The sequence below is a fragment of the Prionailurus bengalensis genome, chromosome E1, assembly GCF_016509475.1.
Source record: "Prionailurus bengalensis isolate Pbe53 chromosome E1, Fcat_Pben_1.1_paternal_pri, whole genome shotgun sequence".
In the NCBI taxonomy this organism is placed as follows: domain Eukaryota; kingdom Metazoa; phylum Chordata; class Mammalia; order Carnivora; family Felidae; genus Prionailurus; species Prionailurus bengalensis.
In genome coordinates this window covers 38950700-38965880 of record NC_057347.1, presented here as the reverse complement: position 1 = coordinate 38965880, position 15181 = coordinate 38950700, and the positions used below count along the sequence as shown (strand labels likewise).

Sequence of the window (15181 nt, the reverse complement as noted above, 5' to 3'; positions counted from 1 at the left end):
TGCAGGTGTCCAGGGCTGAAAGCAAGTGTGCAGAGGGTCCCAGCTCCGTGCTCTGCCTCCCCCGCCCCCTACTCCCTCTGCTTCCAGGAAGGACTGGTTCCTGCCTCCACGGGCCCCCAGCCCCCCTGCCAGCAGTCTCCCTGGGGGTCCCAGGGACTGGCTCCGAGCAGCTCCCCAGCCTGAAAGTGGGGGCCCGGCGGGAGAATCTCTCGGCCCATTAGCCGGGGGAGCTGACAAATCACCAGGGGCGCTGAGCCGCACACACCACTCGGCTTTAAAGAAGCGATGGGGTCGTTACCAGCCGATTATCCCAGACACACAATCACTCACAGGGCCAGTGGTGGCGCGGCTGCTGACGCTGGAGGAAGAGAGGGGGGTGGGGGTTGGGGGCCCAGGGAGGGGGCAGCGGGTGGGGGTGGGGGGAGCTGGCATAATTTGGAGATCACTCATGTCGATTCTGCAAATTCAATAAAGTGCAAGGGAGAGGAGGGAAGAGGGAGAGGGAGAGTGGGGGGGGGGATAATTTGGGAAGAGAAAATTGCAGCTGTGACAAGACGTTTATCATTCGGAAGCTTTAATTCTATTGAAATGGCAGCTGCTCAGCTCCGGGGCACAGAGCAGCCGGAGAGGAGAAGGAGGGAGGGAAAGGGGGAGTTGGTGATGGGAGGGAGAGGGGGTCCCCACCCTGGTCCTTCTGCGCTGAAAAGCTCTGGGAGTGGAAGGCGGCAGAAGCAGTGGGAGGTGGCGGCGCTGGGCCCTGAAGGGAAGGGTCCCGGGCTGTCACCCACTCTACAGCATAAAGCCACCGCTTCCTGGGTGCCAGACCATGCGTCCCTTGCCTCCCAAGGCAGGAGGTGGCAGGATGCTGCAGGGCCCCTCTGCTCCTCTCTGGGGCTCCTTGTGTCCCCCCCCCCACATTCCCTCCCCACTTCCCTCTTCCACTGCCCTCCCCACAAAGGGCTAGGGGGTCCCGCAGCCCCCCTCCCCCACCCCATCCCCCAAGGCTCTGGCTCCATGGCAACGGCCACGCAGACAAGGAGGCGTCTGTCAGCGTCATTTATCTCTGACATCATCAATCACCGGTCACCACGGCAACACCCATGATTCAACACAAGAGGGTCTCCCTGTCCAGCCCTCCCTCCTTCCCTCCCTCCATCAGGCCTCAGCTGAGCCCAAACTGGAAACCCCCATTCCTCTGGGACCTGAGAAGTCCCAGTTCTCTCTTCCAACTCTAGGTCCCAGGCTTCACCAGACAATGGCTTTTAAATCCCTGTGCCAGCCACACACCCCCCCAACAACACACAAATACCAGCCAGCACCCCTCTGTGCAAGCCCTCCCCTAAGGTGCACAATCCAGAGGGCCTCAGGTGTGCCTGAGCCCCGTCCCAAAGCACAGCGGGGCCTGGAAGCAGACACACATGCACGCGTGTGCGAGCACACGCAGCCAATTGCATGCAAACGGAATGGCTGCCCACACACAGACACACAGCGGGCTAGAGGTGCAGACAGACGGACAGGTCCTTGCAGCTGTACACAAACCGTCCTCAACCATGAGCCCGCACACTGCACCCCGGGCACATGCGCTCTGGTCCACACACACATTATCCACCCGCCCCGACTCCCATGGCCTTTTAGGAGCATGTCGGGCCCTGCCTAATGCAGAGCCGGCTCCTGGCACTGTGGCACTCACACTCCTTGGACATGCCCACTTCAAAGCACTTCTGCAGCCGGCAGTACTGGCAGCGGTTCCGGGTCACCTTGTTGATGATGCAGTTCTTGTCCCGGTGACACGTGTACACCATGTTCTTCTGGATGCTGCGTCGGAAGAAGCCCTGGGTATGGAGGAAAAGGAGTCAGGTCAGCCGCACCCACGGTGGGAGCGTGGCGGGCCTGCAGCCTCGGCCTGGAGGGTGGAGAGCCACGCTGCTGCTGCCCTAAGCCCGACGAGGTGAAGAAAATAGTCCCACAAAGACACCCCAGAAGAATCCCAGTGCCCGCCTTAATGCTGCAGGTGGGCAGCGGTCTTCCCACAACCCATACCCACATGCCTGGCTTTCTCCCTCCCAGGGAGAAGGATCTCAGGGCTGCTAGTGAGTCAAGAAAAGGGGCAGAGGGGACTAGATGGGAGAGAAGCAGAGCTCTGGAATCCACAGCCCCAGGCTCAGAGCACAGGAGAAAGAGGCCATAGAGGGACATACGCAGGCTAGCCAGAGAGGTGGAGATGCACACGTGATCGGGAGTAAGGCAGCGAGACACATGGTCACCGACCAGGCAGATGTCCATGGTCACAGGCAGACCTGGGCTGGTCAGAGGCTGCACACACAGGCTGACCAGAGACAAGCACCCAGGGACAAACTAGGAACAACCAGACAGGACAGGCGGACACACACATCCGAAGCCTTGTGCTTTGCCCTGGTCTTCGCCCCGCCCCTGGGGATAGCCACTCCACGCCGAGGGGCAGCCTCAAGCCGTGCAGCTTCTGAGCCCCAATCTCTGGGGAAGGAACCAATACAGAGGCTCAGGCACAAGGGAGAGGGGAAGAAGCCACACCCACAGCTGCTGGGAAGGTGGCAGCCTCATCTGCACTCTGGAGCCTACCATGGGCACGGGAAATCCAGTCAGACCCCGGGGGAGCCCAAGCCTGGGCACCCAAGGCAGGGCGCCTGCTCTTACCTGCCTCCCGCCAGGCTGCCATGGTGAGGTTCAGGCAGGGCCACTGGGGGCAGGCCTCCTGGGTTTCCAGCCAAGACCCAGTTGGCAGCCAGCTCACTATGGCAACCTGGGTGGCAGCAAAGGGAGTGCACACCCTGGCAGCTAGAGGATGGAGACAAGGAGAGGGGCTCAGGCAGAGGGGGGACCTCTGGTTTGGGGGTTCCTGATCATCTACAGGAAGGTTCTAATGCAGTCTCCCTCTCCTCCAAGGATCTGCCACCTTCTGCACAGAAGGAAGCAAGGGCAGCAGTTTCAGAGACATCCCCCACCCCCAGCATACTCCAGGACGAGGCAGTGGGGACATCCCATTTATCTAATCAGGACTGTCCTTCCCAGTGACCCCCTCAACTCACCTTGCAGCCTTCACAGGCGCTGACCCCATAGTGGTAGCCTGAGGATTTGTCTTGACAGACAAAGCAAGGCTTGTAGATGCGGGGGAGGGGGGGTGGCGAGGGAGGACTGGGCACTATCTCTTCGGAACTGCTGCTCTGGGTCTCAATGGCTAGAGAGAGAAGAGGGGAGGAGCAGTTAGAGACCCAGGTCACCATCCCTAATACCGTACCCACCCTGCCTCTCCCAGCCCTCACCACTGCTCCCTGGGCTCTCACTCTAAGGCAGGGACAGTCTCAGGAAAACTGGGACTTCACAGCCAGACGTGGAGAATGAGGCTGCCAATGAAGCTTCCAGCACCCCATCACTCCTGCCTACTCCCCCAGCACCCCGCCTTTCAAAACCAGAAAGATCAGAGGATAAACCATCAGATTTGTATGCAGACATAGCCACACTTGGGGGTTGGGGACAGGAGTCAGCCTGGCTCTCAAGCCCTGGCCCCATCTCCCCCAAGTTAGGAAGGAGTTAAGGCCTGATGAGGAGGGAAGGAAGAGGACACAAGCTGGGGGCAGAGGAAACTGGGGTCAACAGGATATTCAAAGCGGCCACTCCCCCACCCCCTCTGCTTCCGTTCCCCCCTCTCCACCCCTCAGCCAGCAGCCACAGCCCCTCCTCCACCTAAACAATCCCCTGGCCAGGGACCCAAGGCAGGGTGTGGAAAGAAGATTTGCCAATGTTGGAGCAGAGCAGGTGGGGATTCCCCGGAGATAAGCAGGGGGACCCCCGGAGGCAGGGAGAAGACTCCCTCTGGACCCCGGAAGCCCACTGCTCTAGGTGCCCCCTATCTAGGGGGGAAGCAGCATGACAAAAGGGGATCTGTTCTTATCAATGCTCTGTCTGTCTGCCCTCAATACTATGTCCGGGTTACTACCCTCCTCCTCTCCGGTTATTCAGCCCCAAGAGGGCAGCCGGGGGGGTGACCCAGCCAACAGGGGCAGCCCCCACTACCAAATCCTCCCCAGTGCCTGGCCCCCTGCCCATCACCCCAGGCAGAACAGAGCTGGGTTAGGTGGGGGCTGTCTGTGCCCAAAGCCTGGGCAGCTGGGGGTGTATCATGCTGGATGAGAACTGTGACCCGAGGCAATCCCAGATTCCCAAGGTGCCACCCGGCATCCCCCAGAGGCCTTTGCCACATCTACTTGTCCAGGGCCAAGGAGAGGCAAGGATGCCTCCCTGAGCAGGTAGATCCCGGCCTCCTCCCACACCCCAGAATCCTACATAGTCTCCTCCCAAACTCCAGCATGCAAGGTTCTGGAATTCAAAGGAGCTCAGGGCAGCTCCTGACCCAAGCACCTTATGGCCATGAATCACATGACCCCAAAGTCCAGACACAGAGAAAAGCAGTAGCCGGACACTGGGGGCTGGCTGCGTACGACCACCGCCCCCACCTTACCTGCAGACACACCAGGGACTGCCAGGCGGCTGATGACAGGGAACCAGGCCAACAACCTTGGCAGGGCTTTCCTGGCTCTTTGCAGGGCCTGGGCACCACTTCCCTGGTCAGCCTGGTTGACCACCACTGCCATGGTCCCGTGCCCCGTCCCTGCCCAGAGACCAGCCTGCAGCAAAGGAATAGTGGACGCCCATACCCCCACCAGTCCACAGCCTGTTCACTGACCTCCCCTGGCTCTCTGCTTCTCACCCCAACACTGAGCTGCCCTGGCCTGGTTTTCCCCCCACCTCACCCTCTCAGAGGCCAGACAAGCAAATCAGACAGGCGAGAGGCCTGAGAACAGCTGCTGGGGGGGGTGGGGTTGGGGGGCCTGGGTGAGGCCAGGAGGCAGAGGGGTGAGTGACAAAGAAGCTCTTTGTTGTGCTAACTTTTTCCAAGACGTAAAAGGAGTAACAATAGACAATCCAGACTGGTTGGGGGTGGGGGGGTGTCAAGGACAAGGGGGTGTGTGGGGGGGACCATGGCCTAGAATCCCAGCTTGCTTTCCAATAAGCAGAGGATGAAGGCACCAACCTCCCCTCCCCTCCGCATCCACCCTTTGCCCTGGCCCACCTCCCCAAAGCCCCACCTCTAAAATGGGCCAGACAGGAGGAGAAGAAAGGACAGATGGAGCTTTGGGGTACAGAGTGGGGCAGAGGGAAGGGAGGGCATAGGGAGACACACAGGATACCGTGATGAGGGACAGACAGCTCTAAGGCCAGGGACTGACTAAAGGGGCAAAGGCCCATAGAAATTTGGAGCTAAGGCAAAGTCCAGAGGGTGTTTACAGAACTTAAAAGCATGTGCTTTTTTAAATCGTTTTTTTGGCAGGATGGGAGAGGTGAGCCTTGGTGGGAGCTACAGTCTGGGCTGGGTGAGGCCTCCCTGCAGCCCACCCCACTGTGGCTGGCTGCCTCTGAGGCTCTAGCATGCTCTGCACCCCCACCCCCTGCACATCCCCACCTGTCACCCAGGTAACACTTTGGAGGTTTTGCACCATGCCCTTTGAACCCAGAGCCCTGGCCCAGTCTCCACCTCCCGGCCTCTGGCCAACAGCCTAGAGAAGCTGGGCCTGACAGCCTGGGGGGGGGGGGGGCACTCTGGGACCCTCCTGGCGTCTGCAAGAGTTAGGAGTCAGCCTTCCGTCTGCACACTGGACCTTTGGGGGAAGGACCGCCAGGGCCTGGCCCCTCCCTGCTCACCTCCCTCCCAAGAGGCCCCAGCCCACAAATCTCTCCTCTTCCCGAAGGAGAAGGCTGCAGGAGCACCACACCTTCTCGGCTCCAAGTCCCCGAGGGAGAGCGCCCCCTCGGAGGGCTGGAACCGGCCCAGGAAGCCAGGCGTCCCCTCCCGCCAGAACTGCCAGGTGCCCCTCCCCCACCCTTGGCGGGCAGGGGCCAGGAGGCAGAGGCACAGCGCTCCGGATTCCCCACGCCCCAGAGCCGTTCGCAGGCTCGCACAAGGGGCTGGTTTCCTGGAGCAGATCAGCAGGAAATCAGCCGGGCCCCTGGCCAGCGGCTCCCCTCCCAATCCAGCTGGCGCCCGCTCCTCCGCAGCTCCCCTCGCTGCCCCTGGGGAGGGCTGGGGAGGGGGCACAGGGCCCCCCTGTACTGCCCCCTCCTCCCTCCCCGCGGGGGAGGGTGGGGTGGCTCTGGGCGTAGGGCGGAAGGAGGCCCCTAGCCCAGCACCCCGATAAGCATCTCTCCCCCTCCCCCCACCACGGGCATCCACGTGCTTCACATTCTTGGACGTCTGGGAGCGGGCGGATGCGTGAGCAGTGAGATTGGTGGGGGACAGATGGGGAGCCGCATCCCGTGTACCCCTTGTCCTCCAGTGCCCCTCCCCCCAGTAGGGTCTCTGGGGATGGAGGCGAGTCCCCACAGGGCCCTGCGGGATTGAAAGATCTCCTTCCACAGGCGAGCTGCCCTCTTCGCACCTTGCGTGCAGGTAGCAGGAGGCAGTGAGCAGGCTGGAGGGCTCTTGTCACCATAGGACCTCCACACACACCAAGGGATTCCTCCCAAGACAGTGGTGTGACCCCATGTACGGCAGGGTCAAGTCACCACCGGAAGCCTTCAGGTCTTTCCTGCGCCTCAGAACAACTCCCAGCCCACAGCTTTGGGGCTGAGCCCACTGGTACCCCCACTGAGGACGCATACACACGCCTACAAAGGGACCTTGGGAACAGGGAAACCCAGATCTCTAGCTCTACCTAACCCGACAGGGTGTGGGAAACAGCTCTCCACTTCCCTATCCCGAGCCTCACCAAACTCAAGGCCTGTTGGGACCCCATGCTCCTCCTCCCCAACCAGTTTGGGGCCAGGGAGAGCTGAGCTGCTCCAGTGGGGTAAAGGAAGAGATGGGGTTGGAGCCCAAGGTCTCTGATCCCAGCTTCCCCCTAGTCTTCTGGCACAGGTGGCCAAGGTGGTGGAGGGGGTGACCACAGCAGCCGTGCCCCAATTATCCCACTGCGGAGGAACACCTTCCTCCAGCTGTGAAAAGTGGGGAAAAGGGTCTTAGTGTGGCACCTCTTACCAATCCCCTTTGGCCAAAGTCGGCCCACTCACACACCCCCTCCCTCCCAGGGTAGGCAGCCTGCAGCCTCCCAGCCACTCAGCCCCAGAGGCAAAGGTCAAGGGGCAGGACAATAGGAAAAGCTGCAGGCGAGGTGGCTCTGGGAGGGGTACAGGTGGGGTGTCTCTTCACTTCAGGTCTCTCTTCCTAGAGCAAAGGGGCTGGGGGCTGCCCTTCAACCTTCTCCAATCTGCTGGGCCCCTAGAGACCCACTCCACCCCTCCTCCCAGGCAGGCAGCAGGGAGGCAGCCAGTCGGGAGGGTGGGAGAAGCTCCGGGGAAGAGTTGAGCCCCGAGCTGGCAAAGGGAAGAAACCCGAGCCAGGTAACAATAGCCCTCTAGCGCCGGCTCCCTCCCGCCCAGGTACACTACCTCACAGCTGGGTAGGAACACGCCCAGGTGTGCACCCCAGGCGCTAGCTCTCGAGGGTGCACAGAGCCCCTCCCTTCCAGAAGAGCCCGAACCCAGACGGAGGACAGCGGGAAGGTGAGCTGGCTGCAGGGCTCCAGGGTTCAGCACCCCTCTTAGGGTCAGCCCAGTTCCCTGCTCCTATCCCTAAGCGAAAACAGGGTAACAAAAGGACACAGCTGGGTTGGCAGGGAATGCATCCCTCATTTCCAGAGCAGCCCCAGACCCACAAAAAACAAACTCATTCCCAGAAAACAAACCAGTTTAGGATTAGTAGGGAGGGATTCTTTCCACCAGAGCAGCCTCTCCCTGCCATTCCTGAGACAGAAACCTCAAAGATGCCAGCCAAGTGTCCAGGGACAGGACAACCCTCATATGGACAGGTGCCCTCCCCAGTGTAAAGAGTTGGTTAGGATGGCAGACGGGTGTCAGTGAAGTTGCCCCTTCCTGCCACACCCCACTGCCAACACCAAAGACACTAAGCGCTCCCTGGACAGGGACTCTAATGACACAAGGGCAAGGGCTGGGGGCAGCAGCTGTTGCACAGGAGGGGGCTCTCCCCCAGGCTTTGACGGGTGGGACCTGGGAAGGAGGCCCCTCCTCCTGGAGCAGATAAGCCCACAGATAGGACCTTTACCCCACCCTCCAGGGTGGGAGAAAGGACCACTCTGCCGAGAAGCTACTGGATTCCTAGCAAGAAGATACAAAGTGGAGGCAAAGGGCTTCACTTCCCCTGCAAGAAGTAGCAGAACAGATGAACGAATGCTTCCCGAAGGCAGGAACCTCTAAAGTTCCTCAGCCCTAATGTAACAGAAAGAGCACCCAGGGGTTACTTGGGAGGGTCCAATTGTCCAGCAAGGGCACCCGAGTTTCAGCAATAGAGACGGGAAAGTAGAGACAAGACCCCCACCGCGCCCCAGGCCCGCATCCCCAGTGGGAGTGGAAGCTCCACCACCCACCCCCAGCCCCAGCTCCTACAATAGGAGAGGGGAGGCCGGTACCTACAGTGGTTTGAGCCATTCCAAAGCGGAGTCCGGAGCGGGGTGGAGTAGGGACCAGGGGCGGGGAGCCCTTTCTCCGGGAGCAAACAGGCCCGGTTCTGATTATAAAAATCCACCACCAGGAAGGGATTGGGGGTGGGGGTGAGCCCCCCCACTTCCACACTCTCGTACATCTTCCCCGCGAAGACAAGAGGTCCGGGCGGGGAAGTCCTGCGCGCCGCCTCTCTCACTCAGCCGGCGGCGCCATCCTCGGAGAGCAGCTGGGGGCGAGGGGCACGTCCCCCTCGCCCCGACTGGCGACCCGGGCCGGGGGCCGCCCGTCGCCCGAAGTCCTGCGTCTAAGTCGGCTGGCGGCTCCACCAGTCCCAGGTGAACAGCGGGGAAGTTGTGTGCGGGGGCCGAGGGGGGTGTCCCTTGGCTCCCCCCGGGAACGCCCGGCGGAGGCCCGGGAACTCAGCGGCTCCACCTCGAGGGGGCTCCCGTCTCGAGTCGCATGCTATCCTAGGCAGAGTCCCGCGGCTCCCCAAGTGCGCCGGCCGGGGGCGGGATCGACGCGGGGCACAGGGGGTGGGGGCGGGGGGACGCCGGGCACTTCCTCCTCCCCGGGGCTTCTCCGGGACGAGGATTCCGGGTGGGGGTGGGGACCCCGCGCGGCTCCGCCTCCGCCAGGCCCGGGGCCGCCGGCCGACGCTCGGTCTCGGAGGTGCTCGCCGCAGCCCCCTGCCCGGAGCCTGCGCGCCCCCTCCCCGGCGGCCCCACCCCCTTTCCTCCGCCCCGTCCCGTCCAGGCACCGCCCCTGACTTAACCCTTGCCCGGCGGGTCCGGCGGGCGAAGCGCAGGGAATTGACAGGGAGAGGCGGGCTGTGGCGGGCGAGTGGGGGGAGCCTGGGAAGGGGGAGGAGAGAAGCGGGGACGGAATGGGGAAAGGCTACAGAGGAGTACGCGGAGGACGGACGGAGGCAGGGTACGCGGAGAGGTGGGGGCTGGCGCTGAGGCAGGAACGGAAGAGGGGCGGGAGTCTACCCCATCCCAGTTCCGGCTCTCGGCCTCCCAGTGATTCGGTCAGTCCCCGGCCCGGCGCTGGAAGGGGAGAGGTGACGGGGCGGGGAGGAGGGGGTGGTCCCGGTGTCCTCCCCCTAACACACCCCCCACCCAGCCCGGGCCTCATTTGCCTAATGTAATGCGGCTGAACTCTCGCTGAACTCGCCTGGCGGCGCCTCACCTCCGGGTGACCCACCCACCGCTGCCCGTGACATCACCCGCTTGCCAGCCCGCTCGCGGGGCTCGCCCACCGGCCCCCGGCCCCCTCAGGCCAGGCCAGCGTCCCTGGAGCCTCGGAGAGTGGCCGCAGGAGGCGAGGGACCAGGGCGCGCGTGGCCAAGTGTTAGCGCCACGAATGCAACGTGCAGCGTGTGCCGAGTGTCCCGGGTGTGACATTGTGCAGCTCAGGCGTAGTGTCGGGATGAGACACCCGGCTTGTGTCATTGTCTGTGACATCATGTGTGACTCCGGCCGCCCGCCCGCCGGAACCCGACGCGGCAGCGCGTCTGCTTTGGCATAAACGCTTGCAGAAGGGGCTCTCCTCCCCACGCTCTGCGTGCTTCCGGCGAGCAAAGCCCCGCCCAAGGTGTCTCCCAGCGGCGGAACCAGGATTGGCCCCCCACCGCGCAATCCAGCCCCGGAGAGATAAGAGGAGGGGCTGGTGCCTTCCAGCTGACCACTTCCTCCCGGAAGCCCTCGGGATGCCAGTTTCAGTGGAAGAAAGGTCTAGGTTGGGTAGGTACGTGAAGGAGGGAGATGCCCCTAGAGGAGAGGGTATCCTGTTAACTCCCACTAACCCTGCAGCAGAACTCCCTCATTCTAAAAAAGGATGGGAACTGACATGCTTCCCAAGGACATTCTTCTAGAAGTCAGGTTCTTAATCTGGTCATTAAATCCTCACAGCAACTCCAAGAGATAAGGGGGCATTATTCCTATTTTACATATAAAGAAACTGAGGTCTCAGCAAGGCTAGGTGGGTTGTCCCAAGTTCACACTGCTAATAAAGCTAGAGTATTTGAACTTTCTGGTGCCAAAGCCCATATTCCCATCATGCCAGGCTGGTTCAAGAAAAGGTATTTTCTGAGCACTTCCTATATAGATACTCTGGTGAGTCTGTTCTAGCAGACCTTAAGGAGCAACAGCCATTAAGCAAATAATTACATTATATATATATATATATATATATAATTGCACACAGATAATTGGTATTTGGAAACAACTATAGTATGCTTTGAAGGAGAATTAATACTGTAGGTACCTAATTTAGATTGAAGAGTCAGGGAGGACCTCAAGGCAGAGACCTAAAGAAAGTAGAAGTTTGTAAGTTAGTCAGGCAAAGAGTAGGAAGGAATGCGGTCCCAGTAAAGGAAGGAGCCTGTGCAAAGGTCCCGGGGTTAGAGATGTTGGTGAGTTCATTCAAGTAACTGACAGAAGACTAGGGTAGAGGCAGTGTAAAATTCAAGAGGAAAACAGCCATAAGACCAGGCTGGGGAGGTGGGCGGAGGCCAGACCAGGTGGGCCTGTTGGCTTCAGTATGACTTTTGGATTTTATCTTAAATGCCAGGAGAAGCCACAGAAAGCTTCCCAAACAGAGGAGAAGCAAGATCTGATTTACAGTGTTGTAAGATCTTTCTAGCAGCTGTGTGAAGAATGGACTGTAGGGGGGCAAGAGAGACCGGTTAGTAGCTGCTACAACAGTCCAGGCAGCATAAAAGGACAGGGGGAGGGTAGCCAAGAGCACTCTGGTGTGTGGCTTTGCAACAGCAAAGTTCCCAAGACTGCGAAGTACAGACATCTACTGGTCTGGCGGACAGGTGGCTGTGGGCTCCAAAGTGAGGTCCCACCTAAGTGAAGTCTGGGCTGCAGGTGGAATGCTGGGGTCTGGGGCACATATGCAAGCCTTGGCAGTGGTTGAGTGACGGGGAAGAGGGCAGACTGCTTCCACAGCCTTTGGGATCTTTCCTCCCAAACGAGATAGCTCCTGGGCATCAGTTATGTGCTAGGCCCTGTGTTCACTGCTGTGAGCTACTAAGGGATCTGAGACTGTCTCTGCCATCAAAGACCTGGTAACTGGGAAAAGATCTCCCAAATGATTACAGCTCACGGCAGGAACTAGGCAGGAAGAAGTCACTTCGTGGTAGAAGGATGAGTGTTACAAGAGAAAAAAAATGACACACAGGTTTCAAAGGTGGGAGAGTGTAGTGTGGAATGGGAAACATCTGTGAAGGTTTCTAGGGAGAGGACGTGAGGGTTTCTGGATTCAGGATGTTCCTTAAAGGATGGTAGGATTTCTGGAGCTGGAGAAAGGGAAAAGTCCAGGTGAGATACCTGTTCTGGGCAGCAGCAAGGTCATGAGGCATGTCAGAGAAGAACAGTTTCCTGAGGCACAGGGAGAAGAGGGAAAAAGGAAGGTTCTGGTGGCCAAGGGAGGGCTCCAGCCACAGCTACCTGCAGGCCTGAGGTCCAGGCCTCCTCTGCCGCTTCTCTGTGACATTCCCCACAGCTCCTCCAGGACTGTGTGTTTAGCAGGCCCTCAGCAGGTATGGGCTGAACTGAACTAGCCCCCACTTGTTCCAGGCTCCCTCCTGTCCCCAACCCCACCTGGAGGGGATCACAAACAGAAAATCATGAGGCCTGGACCCAGACATGGGGTCCCAGTACAGTATAGGGTGGTCATCCCCCAAGACGAGGGCCCAACTCCACCCACCTCATCATCACTGCCCTTGCAAGATACTTGAAGCTCACCCAGGCTCAACAGTCAGCAGGTCACTGTGGCCTCATAGCAACTCACCCAGCCAGGAACGCATTAAGGGTCTTGCTTTGAAGAGGATACAGACTCAGAGAGAGGATAGGTGACCTGCCCTAGGCTGCATAGGAAGAGCAGTCTTTTTTAAGATTTCTGCCCATGGTGCCTTGGTCTGTGGGCTGCTTGAGGTTCTCAGTAACCCAGAAGTCAAAATGGGGAGGGGAGAGCCTCTATAGCTGATCTAGCCAGGGCTGATCTAACCAGTCTACCCTGGGACACCCAGCTCCACTGGCTGTGCCTGACTCCATAGAGGAGGAGGAGGAGGAGGAGGCCACGTGGGCACTGCCCCAAAGTGATCTGGAGAAGGGAAACACTTCCTCTTTCTACAGATGCTACCCCCTAAAGGGTAGTCATAGCCTGCACTGGCACATCCCTGTGGGCACATGGCCCTTGGCATGGGGTGGACCCAATGTCTCAGGTCCTGCCAGCCCAAGAGGAAGACAGGCTTCCTTCCCTGAGTCCTGCCTGAGGGAGCTCATGCATTATCACTGCTACCAGATAAAAGGTGAGGGGCCCCATTTTCACTCAAAATCCCATCCAACAATCTTTGGCTGACTCAGCATTTTGGACCTCTGGAAAGGCACTGCTAGCAATACCCTCTCTCCCTGGGCTGTCTCTCTTATTGTCCAGGGAAAGAGTGGACGGAAGGGAGGGTGGGAGGAAGAGACTAAAGGAAGGGAGTGGCAGAAGAAAGGAAGAGGGGCTCACTCCCTCCTTGGTCTCCCCAGTCTCCAGGCACACACACTAGGAATATGTGGACAGAAAGGAAAAGTCTGGAGCCAGTCTTTTGGGGTTCCCATCTCTAGCTCCTCTACTGATTGCTTCCAACTTCCCTGCCCCCACCCCACAAATCGAAACAAAATAAGAATAACAACTGTGGCTTTTACACTCTGTTCCTACAATGTCTGTCTGGAGGGGGACGGGAGGATTGCCTACTGAGCTCTGCAAACTCCAGTGGGCTGCAGCGGGCAGATTCGGGGGTGGGGATGGGTGTGAACAGATTGTATCCACAGTTTCCAGGACAGGATGGAGATCTGGCCCAGGCCTCTTAGGGCTCTTTGCCTCCAGCCTTCAGGATCCAAAACACAGAAGAGGGGGTGTGGCTTGGCTGCCTTCCCTGACGCCCCCTACTGGGGGAAAGCAGGAGGTTCCTGGGCAGAAGTGGGACTCAGCCATAGGAGAGGAGGTTTCATCATTGGCCCTGACAGACCCCTCCCCCCCAAAGGCTCCCCCAACCCAGGAGTGCCCACCACCATACCCTCCTGCAGCTGCCTATCTGGATGGTGGAAAATAGGTCAGCTTTACCGCTCACTTAACCCAATCACTTAACCTCCACCCACACCAGTTCCTCAAATACAAATGGGGATAATAACCCTCTCCCAGCACCATAGAGATAATCTGGGGCACATAGTACGTGGTCCACACATGTCAGCATCCAGTTCTCTCCAACTCCTCCACCTAGAAGGGACATGGGTCCCCTTTTCACCGTGGTAACGGTACCACGCAGGAGACAGCAAGGATGCAGACGACAGGATGCCACAAGCAGACGCAGAGCTGAGAACATTACGTCGGTGATCTTGCCTAATCTCAGCCTTTGAGGGAGGTTCTGGTAATATCCCTGTTTTACAGACCAGGAAACGTGCTCAGAGAGGTTATCACATGTAGTTAAGTGGCAAAGCCAGAACTCAGGCTCCACTACAGCAGGTAGCCCACACGGATTCCTACAGTGAGCAACAACACGGGCAGGTTGGTGTTCCCCACTCCCCACACCACCACCCCCAGCCTAAACTGGCGATAAGAAGAGACCCTGACCTCCCGAGACACACAGCACAATCCGCAGACCTCTCCTTTAAACACTCTATGCCCTAAGTCACCGCCTCCTCCAGCACACATACAGACTGACCGCCCCCCCCCCCAGCTCTGGATTTGATTCTCCCAAGACATGCTCAGCTCTGACCTTCTCACCCCATACACACAAGCCATTAACCCCCTTCCCAACACACACTCAGCCTTGACACCCCCACCCCTAAAACACACACAACCCTGACCCTCCCCACAATGCACACAGAATCTCAACCCTCCATAGTAAATACCAGTCCTCAGAGATCAAGCCCCAGGGGCTCTGGGGAGGTGGGGAGGGAATCCTGTCCCATCTCTGGGGCCTCTTACTCTGACTCCCTGACCGGAGTAAGAGAAATACCCCTTCCCCAACAGTGACCCAGACCTGTCATTCCACAGGCCACTGGGTCTCTGAAGGATACACCCGAGACACCCAAGGTCCGGCCTCCACATTACATGGGAAGAGGGATGGGAAAGGGAGGGGCACTATGCAAACACCTTTGTTGGTGGGAAATGGGAGTAAAGAGCCTCCCATTTGAGGCTTCCTACAAAAAAAGGTGACCATTGCTCTCTGCAGGAATGGGGGCCACCAATGTCTACCTCTCCTAGGAACTGCCTGACCCCTGGCACCAGCCTCATGGCAGGGAGAGAAGAGAAATGAGGCTGCCTCCATCTCTAACACATACGAATTTTGATCTGTCATGCTTCACTACCCAGGGCTGAGGAGCTTGGGTCACCAGGCCACCCAGCCCTGCACAGAAGGAGGGGAGATGCCTGGCTCCCTGAAGCTCATGGCTACACCCCTGGTCCCAGAGTAGGAGAATGGCAGGGAGAAGCTCAGAAGCTGGGGGTCTAGGTAGGAAGAGAAGTTGTTGTTTACTAGGAAGAGGGGAAGGGTAGGGAAACCCACAGGCTCACAGAGGGAGGGGGCAGGAAAGGAGCATTGCCTAACCTGGGTGGGGAAAGCCAGAGAAGGCTC

The 15181-nt window shown here is 59.2% G+C and overlaps 1 protein-coding gene across 6 annotated transcripts in view; it reads right to left on the bottom strand.

Annotated features, from left to right (window-relative positions):
- The window catches only part of RARA (retinoic acid receptor alpha), a 43668-nt gene that overhangs the window by 4830 nt on the left and 23657 nt on the right, over positions 1-15181 (bottom strand). For 3 of the 6 annotated variants that reach the window (XM_043584358.1, XM_043584359.1, XM_043584357.1), the window contains exons 3-4: positions 3066-3214; positions 1691-1832 (exon numbers count right to left, since the gene is read on the bottom strand). In XM_043584358.1, coding sequence (XP_043440293.1) covers positions 1691-1832; positions 3066-3214 — 291 coding nt within the window. Of the gene's footprint in view, positions 1-1690; positions 1833-3065; positions 3215-4495; positions 4746-8516; positions 9247-15181 lie in introns of those variants that run through there. The other 3 variants (XM_043584360.1, XM_043584362.1, XM_043584361.1) reach the window with 3 other exon arrangements.